Source organism: Pleurodeles waltl, chromosome 4_1, assembly GCF_031143425.1.
Source record: "Pleurodeles waltl isolate 20211129_DDA chromosome 4_1, aPleWal1.hap1.20221129, whole genome shotgun sequence".
Taxonomy (NCBI): Eukaryota; Metazoa; Chordata; class Amphibia; order Caudata; family Salamandridae; genus Pleurodeles; species Pleurodeles waltl.
The window spans coordinates 997,254,482-997,282,312 of NC_090442.1; the positions used below are offsets into that span (position 1 = coordinate 997,254,482).

The following is a 27,831-nucleotide window of genomic DNA, read 5'->3' on the forward strand; positions in this document are numbered from 1 at the left end:
GCCAGTGTTGAAAATTAATTGCTGGTGCTAAGCACCAGAAAGCATCACCTCAACATAAGCACTGGTCAGGGCTGATTAACATGAAGTTGACTCCGGCTCTGTATTCTGGAAAGAAAATATTTTAAGTGGGTGACGGAGTTTTTGGTAGAGTCTCATAAAAATCTGTGTGCAATCCGCATATGACTGGTAGGAGAGGCATAGTTTATTAAAACAAATCCCTCAAACTTTCAATATACAAGTTGAATAAGATGGAGCGAAGTCCAAAGTCAAATTGTGGCTGTGTACTACAAATGTGCGCACTTCCGAAAATGTCTTGCTTGTATGAAAATACGAAACAGTCAATAATTGTTAACACCTGAATATATGAATTGCACGGAGTGCCCGAGTGGTTCCACACCCAGCCACAGGTTGTGTAGGTTGTGGAGCCAGTTGGTCCACACTGGATATATAGGATAGAGGGAACCACGGCACATCCAATAATTCCAAATGTTTTCCTTTATTCTTCTTTAGTATATCCAATGAACAAAGATCCGTTACAATGTTCCATGTACAAAATGTCTTTGGTATTTACAATGAACAAAGATCCGTTAACAATGTGCAAACAGCCGACACGTGTTTCGCCGTAACAACGACTTTTTCAAGGCTTGTTGACATAGTATCTGTGTCAAATCAAGTCCATAATGAGGTATTCAAAGTGATGATTCTTTTCCCATGCAGGACGTACTCGGAGGTATACACGAGCTCACACGGACGATTCCATGGTTTGACTTTTCATGGTCTAGGTACAACCTTTGTTATAGTCCTAAGGTGTACCCGTGAATTTAACATAAACATATCCTGCATGGGAAAAGAATCATCACTTTGAATACCTTTTTTATCAAGAGTTTTGTAGGATCATTCATGATGTTGAATGTGGCAGTTTCAATGCTATTTGATGTTTCTCTGCTCCACCCAAAGTAAGTCTTATGAGAGCTGTTAGTTGAGTGTTTATATTGCATAGCTTGGAATGCACTGTTAGAGGAGCTACACTAACTTCATTTTGGTAAGGTGCTTGTGACTTTGCTGTGACTAAGGGTCACCATTTTGTGTTTTACGCCACTTGGTTGTCCCAAGGGTAGACAGCATTTTACAAACACTGACTGTGAATGAAAGATGCATGTATTTGTTTAGTTTGGCTCACTGGACTCTCTCAAATATAAAAAAAAGTCAAACATTTATGCAAAAACTGCATTTGTTCCATAAACAAACGATATCACATTATATAGCATGTCTGTGACTGCCCCCTTAGATGCACATTAACTTTTATCATATACATTTGAAATGAACAATTGAAGCTGTGAAGCACACACGTATTACAGAAATATAAAAAAGGTATACGCTTAGGTGAGGTGGAGGACTATTCTGAGATATCAAACTTCAACAGTGCATCAACTCTCCATTTCTAATATATTACTAGCACTTAAGATCATGTCAAAATGCTCTCCCGCTTCAGGAGACCTACACAGGTATTTTATAGTCGGACCCCAAATCCAGTGATGCTGATGTTCAAAGTGCAGTGCTGCTATTAATGTTACATCACTGATCTCAAAGGGATTGTGAACAATCCGAGTGTCACATTAACAACAAGTGTAGAAAATGTGCCACGCCCATTAGTGGAAAGAATGTAGTATTTAGCTTGTGGTGCACTTTGGAGTACACCGTCACAAATATATTACAAAAGCTTGGTGTGGTAGCACACAGTCATTTACAGACACATTCGCCATTGAAATGGCCACTACATTTCCAAAGATATGCAGCTTTTCTGATCAAAATAAATAATGCACAAATAATAATATATGGTAATAATGTTTCAGCAAATACTTCTGAATTGTGCATCATCAGGGGTCTTGTTCCGACATCTGATTGTATTTAATTTACTTGTAAGCCCTTAGTATGGTACTACATGTACCCAGGGCTTGTAGGTTAAATGCTACTAGTGGGCTGCAGCGCTCACTGCAGCGTTCATTGTCCCACCAACTAAAGTAGCCCTCTAAAGCAAGTCTTGAGAACTGCTTTTGCAACCTTTGTGTACAGCTATAAACTGCTATTTCGACCTGGCGAAATAAACCTTTTGCCAGGCCTAAACCTTCACCTGTAATAAGTATAGGTCATTGCTAAGGTAGGCCCTAAAGGCTCATACGGCAAGCACAGTACTTAAAAAAAAAAAAAAAAAAAAAAAGTATGACACGTGTACTTAAGTTTTACCAGATCAGATAGTGAAAAAACACTCCACAAAGCAGTTTTTCACTCTAGCAAGATTAGCTTTCCCACGGTTAGCTTTTACATTGGGTTGCCTTTTTACACTTAATAAGTGATCACCTCAGTTTGGGAGCAGATAGAGAAATACTTCTTCCACTCATATGAATAGTAAATGAAATCCTCTTTAATTGTAAAGTTGGATTTAAAATTACTATTCTGAAAATGTCACTTTGCAAACGTTTAATCACAAAAAAATGTTACCGGAGGAATTGTTTATACAACATTCATTAGTTAATTGGTCACAAGATAATCCGATTACATACCATCAGATAATCACTCTTAAAATCAAAAACAGGCGTATTGATATGAGCAAAAGCATATTATTATATGACTCAGTAAATGTTTTTTCGTATACTTTTAACATACAGGGAGTGCAGAATTATTAGGCAAGTTGTATTTTTGAGGATTCATTTTATTATTGAACAACAACCATGTTCTCAATGAACCCAAAAAACTCATTAATATCAAAGCTGAAATTTTTGGAAGTAGTTTTTAGTTTGTTTTTAGTTTTAGCTATGTTAGGGGGATATCTGTGTGTGCAGGTGACTATTACTGTGCATAATTATTAGGCAACTTAACAAAAAAAAATATATACCCATTTCAATTATTTATTATTACCAGTGAAACCAATATAACATCTCAACATTCACAAATATACATTTCTGACATTCAAAAACAAAACAAAAACAAATCAGTGACCAATATAGCCACCTTTCTTTGCAAGGACACTCAAAAGCCTGCCATCCATGGATTCTGTCAGTGTTTTGATCTGTTCACCATCAACATTGCGTGCAGCAGCAACCACAGCCTCCCAGACACTGTTCAGAGAGGTGTACTGTTTTCCCTCCTTGTAAATCTCACATTTGATGATGGACCACAGGTTCTCAATGGGGTTCAGATCAGGTGAACAAGGAGGCCATGTCATTAGATTTCCTTCTTTTATACCCTTTCTTGCCAGCCACGCTGTGGAGTACTTGGACGCGTGTGATGGAGCATTGTCCTGCATGAAAATCATGTTTTTCTTGAAGGATGCAGACTTCTTCCTGTACCACTGCTTGAAGAAGGTGTCTTCCAGGAACTGGCAGTAGGACTGGGAGTTGAGCTTGACTCCATCCTCAACCCGAAAAGGCCCCACAAGCTCATCTTTGATGATACCAGCCCAAACCAGTACTCCACCTCCACCTTGCTGGCGTCTCAGTCGGACTGGAGCTCTCTGCCCTTTACCAATCCAGCCACGGGCCCATCCATCTGGCCCATCAAGACTCACTCTCATTTCATCAGTCCATAAAACCTTAGGAAAATCAGTCTTGAGATATTTCTTGGCCCAGTCTTGACGTTTCAGCTTGTGTGTCTTGTTCAGTGGTGGTCGTCTTTCAGCCTTTCTTACCTTGGCCATGTCTCTGAGTATTGCACACCTTGTGCTTTTGGGCACTCCAGTGATGTTGCAGCTCTGAAATATGGCCAAACTGGTGGCAAGTGGCATCGTGGCAGCTGCACGCTTGACTTTTCTCAGTTCATGGGCAGTTAATTTGCGCCTTGGTTTTTCCACACGCTTCTTGCGACCCTGTTGACTATTTTGAATGAAACGGTTGATTGTTCGATGATCACGCTTCAGAAGCTTTGCAATTTTAAGAGTGCTGCATCCCTCTGCAAGATATCTCACTATTTTTGACTTTTCTGAGCCTGTCAAGTCCTTCTTTTGACCCATTTTGCCAAAGGAAAGGAAGTTGCCTAATAATTATGCACACCTGATATAGGGTGTTGATGTCATTAGACCACACCCCTTCTCATTACAGAGATGCACATCACCTAATATGCTTAATTGGTAGTAGGCTTTCGAGCCTATACAGATTGGAGTAAGACAACATGCATAAAGAGGATGATGTGGTCAAAATACTCATTTGCCTAATAATTCTGCACTCCCTGTACATTTAGTACAAAAACGTTATATGCACCAATATACACAACAATACATACATATATTACCATATTAACACTAGCGCGACCCCATGATCCCTCAACATTACTATTATGAACTAACTATAGGGATCGAGGAAAGAGCAAACAATCCTCTTAACAGAATAGGTTCATAAATCCACAGTCCCATCAAGTAAACCCTTAACATTCAACTGGTCAGATGGAACTGACATACCATAAGGTGCAACGAATGGTGTTAAGAAAGATGGACTGTCGACGTTTCGGTCTCAAGTGGCCAAATAGGACCGCAAGACCTTCCTCAGGGCTCAGTGTTGTGAACAATCCTGAAGATACTGACATAAAACCATACCAATGATACACAATAAGGAGGATAATTAAGTCCATACGCCCAACCAATCTGTGCATCGCCTGCCCACAATAGGAGCACCTCAAAGTGACCGCACATCAACCAAGTGCATAACTCTAACCAATCAAAAGTGAAAACCACCATGATACCAATATGCCAAACCATGCTCTAAGAACCATTATGAACAATTATTATAACAAAGTGAGGTATCTAAAACCCTGTGTCTGAACAACAGACCAATAATGACCTTGCCTCCAAAGTATATAAGCTCATCAAAAAATGTCTTGTGTAGCAAATAAATCACACTACAAGATAAAGCACACAAGCTCTTATTACTTGGGGAAGATTGGTTGCTCTGTTGTATAATAATGCTTTACAAAAGTTGGCATTTTTTCTACCCAAACCAAATGTGCCTTTCTGCTAGTGCCCAGGGTGTTCTGCTAGTGCCCAGGGTGTCATGACTGTTAATGACTCTCCTGTGGTGTGATGTGTACTTCCAGATACGAGTCAAAAGGGCCTTGAGTGTGGGGAAGAGCTTTTCTCTCCTGAGCTAGATGGCATGGAAGTGTGTACTCTGCCCTTCTTGAGCTTCAAAGGGTAGGCGAGGGCTGACTTTTGAAGATGCCTGCCTGTCATAGGTAAATGTAGCTCACACCTCGGATTACCTGCTCTTTATCCCCTAGACAGATTGGAGTCAAATACATGAAAAGTGGGTTAACGAACTAGAACAAATGTAAAAAACAGGCACAACACACACAAGGATTGTGTTTCTTATTTTAGTGGGGCTCTCATTATTCTCAAATAATACCCAAATTTCTTACAATCCTATTAAAATCTTTCCTTCTATCACACTGCAGAGTTACAGAAACAACGCTTTGTTTGTGCTTTTCGAACTGCCGATTCATTTTGAAATGTATGCAAGACATCCTGGGGCCTTTCCTTTCTTGCTGGCATGATTGTCACATAGTTCATTTTATAAAATCACAAGATTTTGCAGTCAGAGAAAGAAAAGTAAACACCAATTTCCATTTTAAAAGAAAAAGCGACAATTTGTCAGAACACACAGCTTGATATTTAACTTCTGTCTTTAAACATGCAGCAAATGTGACAAGAGGAAAACAATATTTAAAGGTATCTTTATTGTTATTAACTTTCTGTGGTCTAGCGTGGTTATTTTTTTTGGGGGGGGGGGAAGGAGGGAGTTGTTATAACACCCTCAGCACCTACTTCCAGCATCTATGACCAAATCTCCTTTGGCCTTGTAGAGTGTAGTATGACTTCACAATACTTGCGCTCTACTTCGCTGCAATACCTGTGTCTTTAAGCAAGGCTTTCTGGATAGAAACTGATCATTAAACCAGGTTATGGCAAGTCTCCTTTTGCCATGAACACTAGACCAGCAATTTTTCAAAATCCCTCAGGGACCATTACTTTCACCATGTCCAATTATGCAACAGGTGAGTCCACTGGTATGGTTACCTCCAGACTGTTACAGAATTTTTGCTAAAAACCTCACTCCAAAATCGAAATACTGTGGTCCAAACCCATGCCTTCCATCCAACCACACCATTAACTGATCAGATTAGAAATATTTTAAGGAGATCCTTAAAGATAAAAATACACTAATAAACAACTTTAAACTGTAAACCCAGCACCAGTAATTTTCAGAACTGGATTGTAATATAGACATATGAAAATTTAGTTTATCAGGCCTCATGAAAGTTCAAAGTTCACCACCTTCATTGTTTTAGACTGGGAGTAACTGAAACAAAACTAGAACACAATCTGTATAACATATAAACTCAACTGTATGGGACATTGTTTTCAGTGTATTAAGTCTCATTGATTCACTTCAATCAGGATGAGGAATGGTCGGTCAAATAATACACCTGAATTGGGTTAAGCATTAGGATACTATTTTAATAACAAACTTGTTACGACTCGGTCATCCCATTTCCAGGGGGCGCTGTAAGGGGACTGTCAGAAGCCTGGAAATCACCTTGAACACCTATCTAGAGTCCCTTGCGGACTCCTGTTTGTTTCTCCTTTCTCCATGGTACACTTGTGTAGGACTACATTTGCTTCTTGGGACTGCAAATCCCATAATGCACAGTTTGGTAGTCAGGAAAACCCGGATTCTGTTTCCCATTGTTTTCAATGGGAGAAGTCCAGTTGCTCCTTTTCACTGGATCCTCTCCTCCAGGACTTGCAAGTGTCCGAAACCACACACACCTGAAACCTCTCCTGTGCAGCCCAGCTTGGAACTGCTTATAAGCAGCCATTTCCTCAAGCTCCCCGTCGTGCATCGGACTTCAATTCCTTTGTGTTACAGACCCCTTGTCGAATGGTGTTCCAGTTTTGTTCCTGTTCTGTTCCAGCCTGATCCTGTTTCCTGTTTCTCTGCCCTGCTCCTGATTGTTCCAGCCAGAGTCTGCTCCCTACTTCTTAGCCTTGTACCTGTTTGTTTCTTCCAAAGCCTGCTCCCTGTTTCTCTGCCCTGCTCCTGCCTTGTTTCAGCCTGAACCTTCTCTCTGTTTCCCAGTCCTGTTTACTGCTCATTTCCTACTCCCTGTATTCCAGTCCTGTCCTTGCCTGTTCCAGCCAGAGCCGGTTCTCAGTTTCCCAGTCCTGTCTCTGTCTGTCCCAGACAGAAGTTTGCGCCCTGTTTTCAAGTCCTAGACCCGCCTTTGCTTCAGCCTGAGCCTGTTTCTTCTTGGTTCTTTGTGTCTGGTAAGTGTTCTATCAGTCTTCACCAGTGTATACGTGTCCTCCTGTGTACTGGGGTTGGCTCCTGGTTTCCAGGAGGCAATTCCAGCCCCCATCCTTGTCCAGTGTTATACGTTGTATTTCGTGCCTAACAGTGACAGTGTGCTATTGCTGTTTTCTCAGGAATCGCCACTGTGTTTCCAGCTGGACCCACAAGAGCGTGTCCTGTGTATGTAAGTACTATCCTTGTTTGTGCTCTAGGGTCCAGAGACAGAATCACTTCTGCTGCCTCCTTTCTATGGGGCTGGCAGGGTGACTATCTGTAAGAGCAAACTGCACAGAGGCATTGAGATTCCCTGTCACTGTGGGAGGTTCTGCGCCTTACTCTGTGTACAACCCCAGCGTGTTTGTCCACTGGTAATCCGTTTCCTGTTTGTTCACACAAGGGTTGCTCTGCTTTTACTTTCCTGTTTCCTGTGCCTATCCGTAGCTGTCCATTCCGTGTATGCCTTTAGCTGCTCCTCTGCCCCAGTGTACTACCTCTTTAGGATATTCGGTGACCTCAAGGGGTGTCCCAACCAAAGTCCTGATCAGCCCCGCCCGAAACCGTGACAAAACTTCACTGTTTTATCAGTGTTCCTTCTTAATAACAAATTCCATGGATAGTACCCGAAGGAACAGATACCAGATATGGGTTAAGTCTGCTTACAACCTTCCAAAAAGCGACATGTAAAATGGCCTTATACAATTACAAGATCAAATATCAGTTCATAGAGGATTATACACAACCAGTGATCAGAGATTCTCTACTACAGCCAGTCAGTGTGACCTGTGCTTGTGTCACTGATTGACAAGAAATTCAGGGCTAGATTCTAGGCTTTATCGACCTGCTACCAAACGTACACAGGTAACATATTTGAGTCATGTATATCGTTCTTGCTCCCATGTTTCTATGCATCAAGAAGATATGCCCATTTTCCATTACCGATTGCAGTTTGTCATTAGGTTAATCGGTTTTGCACTGTTTAATTCTGAAGTATCTTAACCTGACATATTCAGAATTAGTAAGAACTTCCGCCCTATATCTCAAAGCACCACTAGTAAGCCTGATGTCTGAATGCGTGGGAAATCCCTATATATTGCTTACCTCAATTCTATCAGGTCTTGATTACCAAAAAATATAGTCATGTCACTAAATCTACAGTCCTACTTAGATGATCAAGTGCAAGCAAACAGTCCCAATAAATTGGCCTTGGGTATACTTAGTAGAATTCGAGTAATGGATGCCGTATCAATCTTCGCATTCCAGAATGATCCGACAACAGGGTGCCAGCCAGCAATGAGCATAGTCAAATTTATTGCGCTTATGAGTGTTAAAGAAAATAAAAATTGCAAATAAACCTCAGACAAACAAACAAAAAAAAAAAAAAAACACTACTATCAGCAAGAAGCACTATAAAACTCTATGGAATTAAAAAACAGTGCAGACCCAGGGTACACAAGGACACAAACTAGGTGAGAGTTCACAAGATCAGGAAGTTTAGTTAAAACGGGAAAACATGTTTAACAAGCCTTGAAAAATGTACATTCACAGCAAGTATTCCATCACAGTTAGCTGCGACAGAGACTTAAGGAATATGTGGCTAAATGTAACTTCAGTCAAGAGTATACAGAGTAGAATAAGAAAACTTGAGAACTGCAGAACACACACACTTGGATAGGAGAGCTTAAAGGTGAATGTTTCATCCAAGCTCTGTTAGGGTTACGAAAATGGGGACAGAGAGGAGGTGACACGAGTTCAAGAATGCAGGTGGTGTGGCGTCTATGTTCAAATATATCAGTAACTTATGTGACTTGTTATTGCTTTTAAAGATGATGAGTATGAAGTTAGCATAATCTGTGAATATATAAAGAGCTGTCTGCGTTCAGCAAATTGACACAGTCTTCAGTTCTACAGGGCTGACTGTCTCCTGGCCATATTTGAAGTAAACCTATTCTCCATTGTTAACGACTTGTGTCTTTGATTTCTTTCCTTGTTGACTTACGGTGAGACATATAAGAGTCAATTCCAGTCTATACCGACGACGGCCAAAGGAACAAAGGCTGCCTCGACTGAATGGAAGTGCACATAATCAAGGTTTGCAGACCCCTTGCTTGACTAAAGTCTGTCTAATCACACGAGTGGGTCTTCTAGAGGTTGTGCCATCAAACAGGTGAGACCGACTCTGACTCCGTACCTCTTTGACTATGAGACACATGTTTTTGTTAACAGAGAAATAGAACAAAGGACAGTGATATTTTAAATTTTGTGGTTTAAAATATTTTGTGGAATACTCATATTTTTGAAAAATACAAGATGAGGAATAACCCAGGTTAGACCGTATGACTGACTTTTACATTTTGTGGAATACTTATATTCTAGAAAATAGGAGATGAGGAATTACCCGGATTAGAACGGAAGATTAAAGGCATAGTGTGTATTGTGGATTACCCAGTGCAGGACACTGGAAGACCTAGGTTGAAGTACCCCATCTTGAATGCATGAGGAAGATATATCCATTAGGGATAAAGGGAACAGAAAAACATGGCAAGTAAAGGTACAACAATTCACTGATGCTTGTCCTTGTCCCAAAGAGGGATAACAGCAGGCCTCAGAAGTCTAAAACCACAGTATAAAAGTATGTCTTTTTTGAGATTGCAATCACATTTTAACAAACATAAAAGTAAAATATGATATTGGTGATCAATGTATGTCTAAATGTTGTATAGAGTCAGGCTCACTGCCAGAGATCTAACTTTGCAATGCCCCACTGATGGGACATCAGAGAGAAAATAAACTTGATTATTTAGAAGAATTTATGTGAGTAAGTGAGTTGAAAGGGAAGAAAAGCATGTTGTTAATATGGGATGCATTGTATTCATGGGAAAATTACGCCAGAAGTAGGAGAAGGGTGGATTTCCAGGGGGGGGAAAGGAATGAACGGAAAGATATGATAATATAAAAAGAATTGAGGAATATGTAGATGTAGGAAGCTGGCCTGGTGTGTGATGGGTATCCAAGGTAATTACACCTTATACCAGGACCAGGTATCCCCACTTAGTGGAGTGTAGGCCGTGTCTAGAAGCCAGGCTCTCTAGAGCAGTGGTTCCCAACCTGTGGTCCGGGGACCCCTGGGGCTCCGCGAAGCCTTCTCAGGGATGTCCGCGAGAGCCTAGAAACTTAAAAAATATTAACAAATATTGGCAAATTAGGTCCCCAGCTCCCAGTAATGACTCAGGCGGGGGTCCCCGGATTCCCATGATGATTCAGTGGGGGTTCCTGGGTTCCATTAATGTTAAAGTGGGGGTCCACAGAAATCAAAAGGTTGGAAACCACTGCTCTAGAGGTAGCTGTGAATGAGCAGCCAAGGTTTATCTAGAAGACATGCAAAGCTCATACAAAACCACTGTAGTCACACAGCACTTACACACATGAAAGAGACCACTCAGTTGCACACAAATAAAGGTTCTTTATTTTTGGAACACAATACCACAAAATACTAGAAGGGCATCCCTCCAATAGAGGGTAAGTAATACACTAATTATATACACTAGTAAACACTAATAGGCATAAAAAAGGCTAGAAAACACTGCAAATGTAGATAACCAATAGTGACCCAAGGGGGAGCCCAAACTATATACTAAAGAAATGGAATGCGATCACAGGACCCCCCACCTAGGTAAGTGGAATGTGTAGAGGGGAGCAGGGAGTACTAGAAATCCACAGAGGTAAGTAACATAGTACTCCCCCCACCCCTCCCCAGCGACCAGGAAAGCAGGAGTAAATCACTGGAATTTCCCCAAACCATCTAAAAGGAGGAAAAAGAAGAAAAGAAGACACCCAGGCAAGACTGCAAGCAACCAGAAGTGGATTCCTGGAGAAGAAGACCTGTGGAGAGAGGGGACCAAGTCCAAAAGTGTCAGTGGAGTCCAGGAGGAGTAGGAGCTACTATCTACCCAGCTGTACCTGCAGGAATTTGTCAATTGAGGAAGAACAGGTCAGCACTGCAGCCCTGGAGCTGGAGAAGAGTTCCTGATGGATGCAGAAGATGTCCCACACTGGAGTGAAGATTGCAGACGGGTGTTGGTGCAGGAATTCCACCAACAAGCCTTGGCAAAGGCAAATTGGAGGTTTGTGGGAAAGTAGCACAGCCGCAGGGACCAGCAAGGTCCAGGAAGACTCAGCTGTGAAGGGGGAGCCAGAGGGACACTCAGCGACACAGAGTCCACAGGAGCAAAGGAAGCACCAACAGAAGTCCCAGAGAAGTTGCAGAAGGAGAGCCTGCAGCACTACAGAAAGGGATCCCACACCGTATGAGAACCATGCAGAGGGCTGTGCGTCGCAGGAAGGAGTGTTGGGGGATGGAGTGACATGTCGCCTGAAGATCCCTTGGAGGAGATGCAAACAAGCCTTGGCAGCTGCAAGAGATGCAGTTCACAGGGGTACTGTCCTGCGTGGGAGGGCAAGGACTTACCTCCACCAAAGTTGGACAGCCGGTAGAGAGGACCAAGACTACTACACCAGACCACCACCTGTGATGCTGGATCCACGCAGCTCAGGATGAGAGGAGATCCACGCAGCCGGTAGACGTTGAGGCAGGTGCCTGTGGATGCAAGGGAGTGACTCCTTCACTCCAAGGAAGATTCCTTCTTTCTTCTAGTGCAGACTGAAGACACTCTGCCCTCAGTTGATGCACAGCTAGTGGAAATGTTGCAATTGCTGGCAGGAGCCCTAGAAACAATGTTGCAGAAGAGTTTTTCTTATTTGAGGCAGCTTGTTGGGTCCTGGAGGTTCCAGTCACAGTTCTGGTAGCCAGAAGTCGAAGTGGAGGTTGCAAAGGAGTCCTGCTGGAATCTTGCAAGCCAAATCTGAGGACCCACCCAAGAGAGAGAGACCGCAAATAGCCCTGAAAGGGGGACTGGTCACCTAGCCAGGTAAGCACCTATCAGGAGGGGGCTCGGACGTCACCTGCATGGCCACTCAGATGCTCCCAGAGTTCCCTGCCAACCTTGAGAACCCAGGGACCCTCTGGAGGAGCTCTGAGTACCACCCCTGGTGTGGTGATGGACAGGGGAGTGGTCACTTCCCTTTCCAATGTCCAGTTTCACACCAGACCAGGGACTGGCGGTCCCTGAACCGGTGTGGACTGGTTTATGCACTGAGGTCTCCAAATGTGCCCTTCAATGCATACCAGTGGCTTGGGGAGACCTCCCTCTCCCAAAGGAAATCCTTTGTTCTTCCTTCCTGAGCATCAGATTAAGCAGCAGGAGGGAAGAAACCTGTCTGAGGTGTGGCAGCAGCTTGGGCTGCCCTGAAAACCCTGTAAGATTGGTGGGTAGCAATGCTGGGGGTCCTCTAAAGAGCCTCCAGAGTGCATGGAATCATATTTCCAATACTTGCAACAGTATTGGGGTATGAATCAGACAGGTTTGATAGCAAACATGTCTAGGTTCGGAGCTACCATTATGTAGCTGGACATAGGTAGTGACCTATGTCCAGTACACGCATAAAATGGCGTCCCCGCACTCACAAAGTCCAGGAAAATGGGCTGGGGTTTGTGGGGGCACCTCTGCTAGTGCAGTGGTGTCCTCACACACAGGTACCTGCACCCTGCCCTATGGGCTGAGAGGGCCTATTATAGGGATGACTTACAGTGACCTGGTACAGTGACCTGTAATGAAAACAGGTGCATGCACCCGTTTCACGCAGACTGCAATGGCAGGCATGCAGATCCCTTTGCATGGCCTCCCTATGGGTGGCAGAATAACTGCTGCAGCCCATGGGGATCCCCTGGAACCCCAATGCCCGGAGTACCATATACTAGGGATTTACATGGGGGAACCAGTATGTCAATTGTGGGAAGAAAAGGGCACAGTTACTATGTTAGAATGGAGAGAGCATAATCATAGGGGTCCTGGTTAGCAAGATCCCAGTGAACACAGTCAAACACATTGACAAGCAGGCAAAAAGTGGGGGTAAACAATAGAGCTAAAACAAGAATACTAAAACAACAGGCCTACTCACCTGTCAGAGGTAGGGTTTTTTTGGAGGTTAAGGAGACAGAGGTAGAAGTAGACAACAGAAGGCATGCTCAGTTTCGTCTCCTGGACAGAACAGTAACTACAATGCTGTCTCCAACATACACAACATTGTTATAATTATGGGTGTACTGACCACTGGACACACAATAGTTCTAAATACATCCAGACAAAAAAGGGAGGAGTATGAATAGAGGATGTCCAAATACAGCAGAGTAAGAGAGACAGACTATTCATCAGTTAGCCATATCACATTCACAGAATTATTTTTAAAACTAGAAAACCTCAGACACAGATTATGTTAGTTGATAATGACTGTCAAATGTTTGACAAGACAGGATATGTCTAATACAGTTACCTATAGGGTTGCCAGAGAGCACTAGCACAACGGAGCAGGATGTCAGTAAACAACACAGGCCCATATGGACAAGTAAAGGTTGTAGGGACATCTGTTAAATTCCTCCTTGATAAAGGATTTGCAAATTCTTCTCTTAGCAAGAACCAATTGCACAAGTTCCATTCTCAGGCTATAGCAATCAATGTGTGCGGTTCACTAATGTTCTGGTTTCCCCATGTTCACCCCTTTTAACTATATTATAGACCCAATAACAGATAAACACAAATTTTTAAGGACAAATGTGCATATCATTTGTTGGGACTATCCTGACGGAGTGTATTTGGAGGAAAATGTGGGTTTGAATTGTTTGATTATATGGGTATTGTCTGATCAGGATTACAGACTATACTACCAAAAATACTATTGGTGAAAGATGACAGAGTATGGGTCAAACACTAAAACAATGTAGGCAAAAATGCCTATCAACCCAGTGGCTATTAATGTCAAGCAGAATGTGGTCTTACCAAGAACACCACAGTATAACATTTCACCAGAAAGGTTGTAAAGAGAAAATTACACAGAAAGACATGAATACTAGGCAAAAGGAGCCGGAAGCGCTCTTAAGGGTGTACATACTGATGCATTACCCAGAGTAACCGCCCTAATCAAAATTAAGGTTTCCCGAGAAAACCTAAGCAGCGACCATTATATTAGTTACATTGGAAATGACAACAAGAAGGTGGCCAAATAGACTGAGTCAAAATGAAAGATTCCTGATGATACTACACAAAATATTTTTGGAGGTGTCTTATTTAAGGTGGAAGAGGCCAGAGCAAATTCTGCTCACCACACACACACAGATTGCCATTAATTGCACCAACCACCGGGACCGGATATACGTACCCCATCTGAAGACAATACTATCATTCATAGCAATATCACCATTAGACTACACCATAACGGAGACATTGGCACAGGTATGGGAACCCCTCAAGGAACCAAGCATCCAAACAAGATAAGATTATTGAAGAGGAACTTTTTGAAAGATATCTGTGATATCTTCGGGTCTGGTGAAGGTACCATTGCTTTTGATGTAGACAAAGTAACTGTAAAGATTGACTGAACTAAGCAAAAGACTCAATCAGCGAGTGGTTAATAGCAGCAGACCCCCAAATCAGTTATCTTTCTTTATAGCCGTCAGATTGTAGCTTTCTCCAGTGGCACTGACCCCACCAGAGCACCAATACCAGTACCCTCTAATAACCCATTAATGGGAGAAATTATCAAATACCTAGGTATTAACTGTAAATCATCTTTGGGTCTCCAGGCAGCATACATCACCATGAAAAGATTAGATCCCACAGGTAATTTGATTAATTCATGAAGGAACTATTTGAAGCACCTCTTAGACCGAATGCTTGTGCCAATGCAGCAATCAGCAAAGGACACTGTCATTGATAACACAGGATTGTAGTACTGTAGTGACCTCATGAACACCATAACACAATGACAATATCAATTATCATTCCTGTGATAGAACTGTAACTGCACCTCGTTAGGATTGGTGAGTAGGAGAATTAACACCCCAAGACACAAAGAAAGAGGAAGAATTATCGGACGGACGCTATCTTGAGAGTTACTTTGGTGCAACTGAGATAGGAGTTCTTAAAAAACATAATGTAACTTTAATACAACTAGAATAGAGGAGATTACTGTAAATTGTACAAAGCCTGTTGTGGTTGTCTGACCAATGGGGAATTATTCTCTAGATGAGCCATCGGGTTAATAATGGTGAGGAAGGCTAAATATGTGTTCATTGATCCACCACATCTGTGCCGTCTCAACCTGGAACAGTGGCCATGTTGGCCACTAAGAAATGGCTATGAAGGGCACTGTAGGGCAAGTTACTGATTACAATAGAACAGACATAGCTACTCTTTCTCATTGAATATTATTTCTTGTACATAACTAAGATTTTTATTTTTACAAAGGTACAAGTAGAAAATAATGAAGCTGAGGTAAACAATACAGAATTAGTTCCCTTCACACAACGGTTACATGACATATCCCATGTGGGCTCATGAACATCACTAAAAAAGAAAGGCATGAAAAAGCAGCAGTATTTGTATGAATACATATAGTAATGTTTTGAATGCAACCAATTAAGAACTGTGTATGGTGACTTATTGTTCAAAGGAGGGAGACAACCACATTTAAAGGCCATGAAAAAATTTTTTGGGGTCCCAGGTTTCTCTTATCAACAAAAGCATTGTTGAATAAAAATTACAAGGACACACCTAAGCCACTACTGTGGTCATCAGGTCATGTAACCAGCTTTCAAGCATTTCATCAAGCTCTATGTGGTTCTCCCACTTGGAGTCTATCCAATGATACTAACAATTCTCACCTGTTTGCTCATGAATCTGAAAGGTGTGCTCCTGTGGTTCCTACCTAGTAGGAGTGCAAGCATAAACAAATATATATGTATATGTGCAAACTTCTCTGTAGGTTTAGGTACAGGTGCCAAAATGCCCTTATATATGAAGCACTGTAAACTCACACAGCACAGATGTACTAGGAAATTAAATGGGGGCACATATGTCTAAGCTAACAAAGGCTGCTAAGTTCTTCCTTAAGCAGGTATTCTGGAGTAAGGGGCACACGGAGGACCAGCAAGTTCACCCCCGATGACCGACCAACAAGTCTAGATTCACAACTATGTTTGCAAGCGGAAGATCAACAATCATTTGCAATGCAACAGGTCTAGCATTTGCTTGAGTTGAACCTACTGGCATTGGAAATGCATAACGGGACTTTTCTTGCCACATAAATTGGTCAGCCCTGCCACAGATAATCCACATGAAGCGTTGCTAGACACTGCTGTAAAGACCACAGGCAACAATAAAAATTACTATACAAGAACCTGTGACAAGATGGCATGATGGCCACTGCAAATGTACACAACAGCGTGCAAGTTTCACTTTGTTGAAGTAGTCTTACAATTTGCTCATGTGTACTGCAATCAGCAAAATCAAAGAACACAGAAAAAGATGGACATGAAAAAAACAAGTACCGCCTAAGCTATTGTTTGCCTTTGAGAGGGGTAACAAAAGCACAGGATATCAATACTTCCCTGTGAGGATGAAGTATGTGGGTGTGTATCAGTGTGTGCACTATATGTACAGTCTATAATGGTTCATGTGGCTTCCTCTCTTCACGTCAGTCCTCTGCCTCAACTGGCCTTCCTTGCTGCTCCCCAAACCATTATTAGCCCTCTTTTGAAGCACTGCCTTGCATACATCCCCTCAGGAATGCCAGTTAATGAGGCACCCTCGTGACTGGCTGGTAGGAGATGCATAGAACGTTGTCAGCCTTGCGATACGTCTGCATTTCTGCAGCACATGTAACGACTGACACTGTAGTGGCTGCATAATGCTTTGGCCATAATCCCATTGTTCTAATAAGTATACCGTTAGGACCAGATTTACAAAGTGTTGTCATAAGCACACTATTCTTGAGCAGAAAGCCAGTAGAATGGAAAGAAGGGGAATTAAAAACAGAAATCTTTTTAGGTCGGGAGCACCAATTCAAAACGAGCAGTGTTTGGGAAGGGGGAGAAGCTGGCATGGGGAGAATAACTGACCTGTGAAGCTGTTGAGCCATATGGTAACCATGCGTTGCTATGGCCAACCAGGAGGAACAATGGACGTATTGGGATGGGCAACAAAATCCAATGAGTGAAATCCCTTTGGCGTGAACCAAGCACCCAAAGGCCGGAGAATCAGAACCAATGCACCAATAAAAACCCAGAATTTCTCAATGGCACAACAAAGAACGAATGGCAATGCACAAGCACCACATGAGCCGTCTGTTCACTCTTCTTCATCATCACAGAAAAAGGTCTGCAGTGTATTATGGGACCACTTTTTGAAGGTTATGTATGCCCCAAGAGTTCAGACCGTTCAATGATGCTCAACTGTTCTTTGGAAATGTGTTGTCATTCGTCCAGGCAAAGGAAACAGCTCGATGGCACCAAATACAGTGGAAACTAATGACGAAGATCAATGCTATGGGAAAAGAGTGTAACGCAATTAAGGAACAGTTGCGAACAATGAGAATAATAATCTTGTAGCACCAATATGTGCTAGACCTTATGACGGCCATAGAGAGAGGCGCTTGTGGGAACTATGAGGACATAGGAACTTTGACTGGGGTGATACAAGCTCTGCATGATCTACAATGGGCAATGGTGGGCGAGGGAGGTGCCCCAGATAAATGGTTTGAGGGTTGGCTCGATTGCCCACCATTCTGGACTAATTAAGGCTTTATTTACCCATGTGTGTTACTGCTTTTGATATGTAGTAAAGGTTAGACCCAAGTGGGAGAGGTGTTCATAGCAAAATCACCAGCAAGGATAAAAGGTGCCACGAGGAACACATATCTAGTAAGGACCAGGAGTTAGAAGTAGTTGAAATATCAACTAAAGGGGGAATGTTAAAGAAAATATTAAATGCAAGGATACATCAGACAGACACAAAAAACACCACCATCACTGCTATCAGCAGATAGATCTATAAACCTCTATGCAATTAAAGAACAACGCAGACCCAAGTTACATATGGATACAAAGTAGGTGAGAGTTCCCAAGATCATCAAGTTTAGTTAAATGAGAAAACATGTTTAATAAGCCTTGGAGAGCTGAAGATCACAGGATGTATTCCATTCTCGTTGTTAGCTGAGACAATGACCTAGGAAATATGTGGCCAAAGGTAACTTTAGTCAAGAGTATACAGAGTAGCATAAGAATACCTGAGAATAGCAGAACAAACAAAACTTGGAGAGGAGAGGCTAAAGGTTCATGTTTCACCCAAACTCTGTTAGGGTTACGATAAAGGGAACTGAGAGGAGAGGATGCGAGTTCAAAGATGTAGGTAGTGCGGTGTCTATGTTTAAATCATGGATGTGGAATTCATATTGCCAAACGCCCGGGACATATAGTTTGGGGTCAGGGGCAACAAGTTTTCATGTTTATTTTGACCTTGGGACAAGCAGGCCCAACCTCCTGCAGCACAAACCCTTTGGCTGCCAGTTTACAGAGAAGGGAACGGTCTGCAGTTGAGTTAGTGTGTGTCCAAATGCTAATGTTGTTTGAACTTTTATTTATGGTTCATTAATTAAAAGCCTTCATTATTAGGGTGAGCGTTGTAAATAAACGTTTTAAGGTCACACTGCACTATTGACAGTGGTTCCACTAATATATATATATATATATATATATACACATATACATAACTCATGTTTGAAAAGTTTAACAATATGGGGCTAAGAATAATGCTCCCAGAATGCTCTCTGATTAGAGGCAAATGTTTGCAGAAGCTTGTAAGCAAGAGTGATGATTCTTTGCTTTCAAAACAAAATGTTTAAAAAAATGCAAGTAGGAAACAAAAATTCACTACTATGTAATTTTAGGTGCAATTTCTTTGAAGAGCCATTTAGTAAACTGTTAAATACTAGTATTTCCCAAAAAATATTCCTAATGGAAAATCAGTGTAAGCATTTTCAACAAGATTATGGGAAGCATGAAAATAAACAAGCACTGACAAAGCCAACCGATCCAACATTTTTTGGTTTCGTCAATGCATGCCTTATTTTGACATGGCTTTTGTAACACTTTATTGTTGGGGGGGCTGCCAAACCCTCACCATTTTATCAAACACTGACCAAAAGAAATAAAAAGATATTTTGGTCTCAAAAAGCACACATTGACACCAGTGGTGTAGCCACCCTCCAGGGGGCCCCTCAGCACAGCATCTGCCCTGAGCGAGTCTGCAGGAGGGAGATCCACGTTCTTTGCAGGGCAGGCCCCTTCAGTTTTGTTACGCCACGGATTGCCACAATGGTTCCTGGCACTGAACAAAACTACTATGCGTGTCAATATGCTCTTTTTGGAAGAGCAGAATGCGATCACTCACAGTAGAGCCAGTCGATGGAGAGAGAAACAGAAGTTTAATAAAAACAAAAGTTTTTGTTAATGCCAGACCTAATTAGGGACCCAATTCTTAAAGAAAGTCACAAATGTGAACCCATGGTACATGTCTTTGAATTAGTGGCTTTCATGAATTCACAAGAACTTACAGAAGTAAACCAGGAAATCGTACTCCTAGAAAATATTTGTGAACTGTATTTTAGCGCAAGCAAATTTGCATATGTAAATTTGCTAATGCGAAAATCTATTGGGCGTTTACAAGTTCACTTTCCCTCCAACTACTTTTTTCCTCAACCCTGGAAGAACTTCTACTTCTGCCTTTGTCAGGAGTAAATTTCCAACCTTTCTCATTATGAGAAAAGATTAGAGAAGAGCTGGTGAAAATCCTTAAAACATGCAAGTTAATAAGTTTGCAGACTGAAAGACATTCCAGTCCCAGAATAATTGCTTACTGTTCCTACAGCCCCAGTATGCAGATCTGTGGAAAGGTGGCAAAATAAGGAAATTGCTATAGTAGCAATTTAAATTGCAAGTATTCAGGCCCTACTATAGTAGTAGCCCTGGCATAATCAGAGAGGCTATTATCATAGCTCTTCCATAATCAGATAGCTGCTCTAATTTGTCGCAGCACTACATTGCACCAAAGGGACAAGTAGTTTTTTTTACTGGACACGTAGATTTAAGAATTAATCCGTCCCATGAACAAGTAGATATTTTATTAAATTCCACACCTCTGTTAAATATATCACTAACTTGTTCTGTGACTTGTTTCTGCTTTTTAAGATGATATGTATGAAGTCAGCATAGTTTGTGGTTATATAAACAGCTGCCTGCATGCAGCAAATTGAGACAGGCTGACTGTCTCCCAGCCATATTTTAAGTAAACCTATTCTCTATTGCCAACAACCTGTGTCTTTAATTGCTTTCGTTGTCAACATGAGTGATTAATTAAAATCATAGCATGTGTAAAGTAGTCATAATATGAACAGACTGAGTCAGAATAATCAATCACTTTAAAGCGCATACAGCTGTAAAAGTCAATTCATAAAATCATCTAATGAGCATGATAAAGACATGATAGATTGCCTATCGGGCAGAAATATAATCGGAATCCTCAATAATGGCACAACTGTATATCAATTTAAAAAGATATAAAACAATAGTAAGTCCACAGTTCATCTTTTTTGCTAGTTGGAAAGGTAAAGTTTGGTGGCATAAAGGGACTGGAGTAGATTTCTTTCATGTATCCATCTCCATTCCTAAGGGGACAATCATTTTTTTCCACTGCTACTACAAGGAATTTACAAGTCGTATATTCAGCTGTACATTTTCTACATGTATTTGGTTCAGAGCTTCTACAACGGCATAGCTGAACTTCCAGGTTGTTGAGGGATTTGCACAATAATGCTTTTGGTCCTTAAAAGGAGCAGGACATAGGCAGACAAGGTGCTTTATTGATTCTACTTAACTCCTTCTGAGCCTAAACATTTTGTCTGCATTGTTTTTTAACCATTTTGGCACATGAGCCAGCAAAGAGAGCTCACCGAAACGGAAACTTGCTTTTTATTTGTTTGGAAAAAATGGTTGTTAAACAGGATTTAATTTACGGTTCTGGATAGGAGTTATTTGCCATCCAGGCATACACATGCTGTGACATTAAGGTTTTGTTCTCTAGCCAGGATAGGCTCTGGGTTTTCTTATTACGGACATTTTTAATAAAGTGGATAAAGTCAGCTTCTCCAGGGTGACAATTCGGGCAATAACCTTAATGAGTACAAAAAGTCCTTCATGGTCTGCACAAAGTTAGGTACAAGAGTTGTAAATAATTACTGAATGGGTACAAAACATGCATTTCTATAGACTATTACCATGTACCATTACCAGTGTCCATTACTCATCATCTTAATATTTAGGTATGGAGAATTAAGTCTTTCTGGTGCATTTACTACCCACCCTGGGTCAGATGATGTGTACCAAATACCTATTGTTAAATGATTAGACAGGCCTACGATGTTTCTGAGGCACTGAAAGACGATAATCAATTAAATGTGCTATATACGACATTCAATAAAAACCAAAAGCATGGTTATCCTTAATAGTTAATCACGAGTAACTTAGTACTTTATTGAATAGACTGAACAAGAGATGGACTGTGTGCATCTAGGTATCAAAGAGACCTTTAAATTCTATGACACATGATAGGGATGATTCTGTAAATAATAACTCAAGAGTCAGAAATGTAAAACGCTCCAAAGGTCTATGTAGTGATATTCTGGAAAGCCAGTGTTGCCTACACGTTAGTTAAACTTTTCTTGATATAGGACTCGTTTGCATATGAAGAGTGAAGGGAGACAGCTGGACAGAACTAGCTGTAAACCACTACACTTCCATTTGCAGTGTTCACTCCGCCAGCAGCAACTGGACTGAAACGAGAGCACACTATCTTATGCTGTGCTGCACAAAAAGATCCTTTTGTGTATATGGTAACTTAAACAAGCAGCAGTTTAATAAAACGCGGAAATGCAAAAACATCGTATCACTCTTTATCTTAACATGGAATTCCAACACAAATAAAATGCGGGGGTGTTTATGTTTGTATTATGGATCAGTTTTCACGCATATTCAATGCATTATTTATTTTGGGCGATGAGCAAGAATTTGACGTTGTAGGCCCTCCCCTCTAGAAGCACATTTTACATATAGCCACAAAAGAGGAGCTGTCTATCCAGGCCTCGATCTGATCTGGTATATGCTAAGCTCGCAGTGGTATTCACCACCTAAGGTTCCTGGAACATCAATCAGTACTTATAACAACTAGTTTTCAGTTACACCGGAGGTTCCTACACCTCGGGAAAATGGCCTTGACAGTGCGCCTACCTGAGAGGCGAGATAAAGGGGATGCAGAGAATTAACAGCGCTGCGACTTCGGCATACAAGAAGGAGGCCACTGCCGTCCACTGAAAAGTCATCTTGAGTCTGCAACAGACCTACGAGAAAAAGAAAGTAGTTCTGTCAGAAGAGCCGGGCACTTCAGCCTGGCTGACTTAAAGGAAGCAACTGTAGGGGCGCTGTGCAGGTGGAAGATTAGCGCTGATCACTGCAGAAGTGACAAGGCGCCACGACAGGGAGCTCTGCGGACGGTTGGAGCGCCTCACAGCAGCAGCAGCAGCAGTGCGCGGTTACCAATGATAGTCATAAGGCGGGCACCTACACGGGGGCAGGGCGCGGCTCACGCGATTGCTTGCGGGCACTTGCCTGTTCTCGTTAGTTCAGCACGGCTCAGTCCGTCCTCTCTCTCGATCTCGTTTCTGCGGATGACCTGCGTGGTGACGTCTTTTCGGGCGTAAACTGTAAGGGGTGACTTCCGCGACCCCACGGGTGTGGGCGCGGGCCTCAAGTGATCCCAGGGGCACAGTCTCTGACCAAAAGAAGCGTTATACTGATAACTATACTTATGCTGATAACTGGGCTTTTTTAAGCTGGGGGGAAAACATAACTGCAGTAAACCGCTCTGTAATGGGCCATCGGTAAAAAAAAAAAAAAACTTTTCAAAAACCCACTTGTAATAAACACACTGTGGATACTTTGACATGTTAGTAAGGCAACAGTATACAAACTTAACTGCAATGTTTAAATAATTCTAGACATACTTAAACATTGCCTATTTAATAGAATAATTGTAAATTTTTTTGGAGGGGGCCCAATTAGGGTGACCACCTGGCATTGATGCAAATTCTGGACAGGACTGCAAAAAATTCAGGACAAAGGGTCAAAATTCAGGACAAAGGGTCAAAATTCAGGACAAAAATTCAACAACAAACGTCAGTTTACGCAAGAGGCCATGCCTCACTATGTTGTCAGTGCATTTATTCACTCTTTTTTAACATAGCACTATTTATTCACTGTGGTCCTTTAGTGATTTTCCCCTGGTATGCTACATTCAGGTGTCACATTACGTCCTTGTTCAGTAGTAAATTAGTGCCCTTCAGTACTGCGGCAAGGCCATCCCCCCTACCCAAATCTACCCATTCTTTCTTGAAGAGAAAGTGACAGCAATTTTTTGATTGTTTCTGAGAATTTTAAAACCCCTGGCAAACAGTTTGGGAAACATTAGGGTAATTAACCTTATGCTAGTTTAAACAAATTGAACAAAAACACCTGGCTTACCCCAACCGCCCATGGACTTTAAACCTAAAAAAAATGAAGGAGGCAGAGCAGATGGTTTGGGCGACAGACCTAATGTCAGGATGTGAGGTACCCACAACTTGTCTGTAGTCTCACAGCACTAGAGTGTATGTCAGGGACTCTACATTTATCTTACATGAGTCTACTTTGCACTATATGACACTGCACCACTCTGCATTACTGCACTCTCTGCCACTCTATTGTATGCCATTCTACTCCTCTCTATGCTACTCTAACCCATGCTACTCTACCCCATGCCACTCTATGCCACTGTACTGTGCGCCAATGCACTCTAAACAAATGCACTTTACGCCTCTGCACCACTGTACTCTACGTCACTGCTCTCTGTGCCACTCTACTCCACTCTACATCACTGCACTGACACTCTACTCTGCAACATTGCACTCTCCGCCACTGTACTGTACACCAATCTACTCTGTACTACTGCATTCTATGCCACTGCACTCTATGCCACTCTACTCTGCATCACTCCACTCTACACTACGCGACTGCACTCTACAGCACTATACTCTACTCTGCATTGCACCACTCTGCACTACGCCACTGCACTCTGCTACACGAGTCTACTCTGCCCTCTATGCCACTGCACCACTCTACACTGCTGCACTCTCTGCCACTCTATTGTATGCCACTCTACTCCATTGCACTCTGTGCCACTCTATTCTGTCCCGTGCCACTCTATTCTGTCCCACGCCACTCATGCCACTGCACTCTAAACCACTGCACTCTACGCCAGTGCAGTCTAAACAACTGCACTGTACCCTGTACCACTGGGCTCTACGCCACTGCTCCTATGCCGCTCTACTCCACTGCTCCTATGCCGCTCTACTCCACTCCTCACCACTATGCCACTAACTTTTAGCCATGAACAGCAGCTACTCTGGTGTATAACATGGCTAAAACACATTGGCAAAGCCAATAAGTCTTGCATAGACTAGACCTACCGGTTTTGCCAATGTTTGTTAGTTCTTTGAGGTACCGAGGCCCCTGAAAGAACTGTGAATGTATAAGTCCTTATTTTAAACATGCATTTGACGCCTCGTCAGAGATAGTAAGCGCTATATAAATACAATCACATCATATATAGGCTGCTACAAAATGCGCAAATACAATTTGGTTAAATAAAAAACGTGCTTCTCAAATACAGATTAGAATAATATAGAGTTTATACCTAGTACTAACATTTTTTATAACACTCCATTAAATCCACACACTCTACAACTTACCTTGGAGCACCATTGCAGTACCCCTCTAAAAGAAAATATATTTGCCATTAGAAAACTTCAAGTGACTCCTTTGGTTAAAGTGGATGCGGGTTTTCAAGCCCCTTTACATTTGCAGATTTACCAGTTGCCCACATTTGCATTTCTTTAGGGAAGGATACCCCCTGGCAAGAAGGCCTTATCTTATCTCTCTGCCCCCCCTCCCTCAGAGCACAAGAGACCCCCCTGCCTTTCACTGCCTCAGGGGAAACTAATCTGCCTGTAGTTTCGCCCTGCTGTCCTTTGTCCGAAATTACGGGCAGTCCATGAAATTTATGGACGGGGGGTCACCCTAGGCCCAATGTTTTTTTTTTTTTCACTGGGGGGTGAGGGAGTTCGCAACATTAAAAAGTTTGAAGATCAATGAGCTAAGGGTTTGAGTGCCTCTCCGACTAGTGACAACCCCAAGTGCAAGGACATATTGCCTATGCATGTGTAGCTCACTGCCTCTGTGATTTTTATTTTTTTAGGGTTGAGCGTACAAGCGCACCTTCCCTGTTGTAATCTCTCTTTGGGTTTGTAACCACGCCCATGTCACACCTGTCATTTTCATTGGTTTGTGAGCTTGCTTTTTAAAATCTGCTTGATTTTATTAGTGAAAGGCATGCCTTTTCCGGTGTTTAGCTCTCCTCGAACGCACCGGACAACTACTGAAAACATAGTAGGCTCCATGTTTTCAGCCTGGTTTCTGCAATCCTTTATCTTTTTATTTTCCATGCAGCGAGATCGCGCTGGGTTTTACATAGCACGATTGCGCTTGTTTTTTTTCCTTTCAATTTATGTGGCAAGAAAAGTCCAGTTTGGAGTTTACAACACTAATAGCTCTAACTTGAGCAAATGCAAGATCCGTTGCATTGCAAATGCTTTTTTTTCTTTTTTTAGGAAAGGCTTGCTTGTGCAGCTCTCCTTGCCATAAACACAAGACTTTACTGTTTTATCAAAGTTACAAGTATTGCCAAAGCTTAGAAGTTTTTGAGTTTCAAATTTCTTTTCTAGTTTTCTAAACAGAGAAAGAAATCCACAGTGGTAATGCGTACAATAGAGGGTTAACTCAATTTCCTCTGGGGCAGGGGTCTCCAACCTTTTCTGTAGTGAGAGCGACGTCTGCTCAGTGAAAATCATCATGAGCTGAACAACTTTGTGCACTGTTACCAGACACCCCCACACACAGCTTCATTGACTTTAAGCCTAATATCATAAGAGCCAGATACTGTGGTTTGAACAAAATACTTTGACTTGGAGCACTATGACAGGGCTGCCATGTCTGTCAGTGACAATGTAGTCTTTAGGGATGTATGAACATGTGCATATGAATAGGCTATGTTAGACCTGGCAACTTTTTGGTGTGTCTCCCCTATCTTTTTGCCTTCTGACCTCCTGTTTTTATGGTGTACTGGATTCTGTTGTTGCTGGTTTATTGTCTCTGTGCACTTTACCACTGCTAATCAGTGCTAAAGGGCAAGTGCTCCCTATGTAAATTGTATTGGTGACTGGTTTATCCATGATTGGCATATCTGATTTACTAGTAAGTCCCTAGTAAAGTGCACTAGAGGCGCCCAGGGCCTGTACATCTAATGCTACTAGTGGGCCTGCAGCACTGATTGTGCCACCTATATGAATAGCCCTGTAAACATGGCTCAGACCTGCCACTGCAGTGTCTGTGGGTGTAGTTTTAAAACTACTAATTAGACTTAGCAGCCTAAAACCTTTCTTTTTACTACATGTAAGGCACCCCTAAAGTAGGCCCTAGGTAGCCTCATGGGCAGGGTGTATTGTATGTTTTAGGTGGGACATGAACTGATGTGTGTTACATGTCCTAACAGTGAAATACTGCTAAATTCAGTCTTCAGTGCTGCAAGGGCTATCTCTCTCAAATGTTAACATGGGGCTGCCTTTAAATAACTTTAAGTGCAGATTCCCTTTGAGAGCAGGTAGAAATGTGGAGTTTGGTGTCTCTGAACTCACAATTTAAAAATACATATTTTAGTTGTTTTTTTTATTGTTAGTTTGAACATGCCACTTTTAGAAAGTAGGCATTTTCTTGCTTAAAACATTCTGTGACTCTGCCTGCTTGTGGATTCCCTATCTGGGTCAGTTTGACAGTTGGGCTGTTTACACCTTTCCTCTAGACAGTGACACAAAGGGAGCTGGGGTGTAGCCTGCATATCCTGATGAGCCATCTGAGCTAGAGTGGAGGGAGGAGTGGTCACTTACACCTGAAAGGACTGTGCCTGCCCTCACACAATGTATTCTCCAACCCCCTGGTGTGTGTCTGGGGCCTGGCATGGACAAGGAAGGATCTTGCGAACAACTGAAACTTTCCTTTGAAGCCAGCTTCAAAGGGAGAAAGGGATATAAGTATTGGACCCAAAATCCCAGACTTTAAGAATCTTTCTGGAATCAAGAGGAACCTCTGCCAAGGGGAAGTGCTGGAGAAGGACTACTGTCCCTTTGCTGTGTTGCTTTGCTGGATTGGCCTGCAGTTGCTGCTTCTACCTTAAAAGAGGGCAAAGGCTGAACTTTGCTGTGTATAATGCTTGAGAAAGTTCTCCAAGGGCCTGGAGTAGAGCTTGCCTCCTGCTGAAAGTCCCCAAAGACTTCAGTTTCCTCGACCTACAGCACTGGGAACTGTGTGTTTTGTGCTGTTCAAGAAGAAAAACCATTGCGATGCCGT

At 42.2% G+C, this 27,831-nt stretch overlaps 1 protein-coding gene across 2 annotated transcripts in view; it reads right to left on the reverse strand.

Annotated features, from left to right (window-relative positions):
• LOC138288322 (B-cell receptor-associated protein 29-like) overlaps nt 1-23,051 on the reverse strand; it is a 306,007-nt gene extending 282,956 nt beyond the window's left edge. Inside the window, exons 1-2 of one of the 2 annotated variants that reach the window (XM_069229838.1) lie at nt 22,945-23,051; nt 22,567-22,676 (exon numbers count right to left, since the gene is read on the reverse strand). In XM_069229838.1, the coding sequence (XP_069085939.1) occupies nt 22,567-22,658 (92 nt within the window). In that variant the 5' untranslated portion in view covers nt 22,659-22,676; nt 22,945-23,051. Of the gene's footprint in view, nt 1-22,566; nt 22,677-22,900 lie in introns of both variants that reach the window. The other variant, XM_069229839.1, reaches the window with a different exon arrangement.
• Between the last annotated feature and the right edge of the window lie 4,780 nt (nt 23,052-27,831).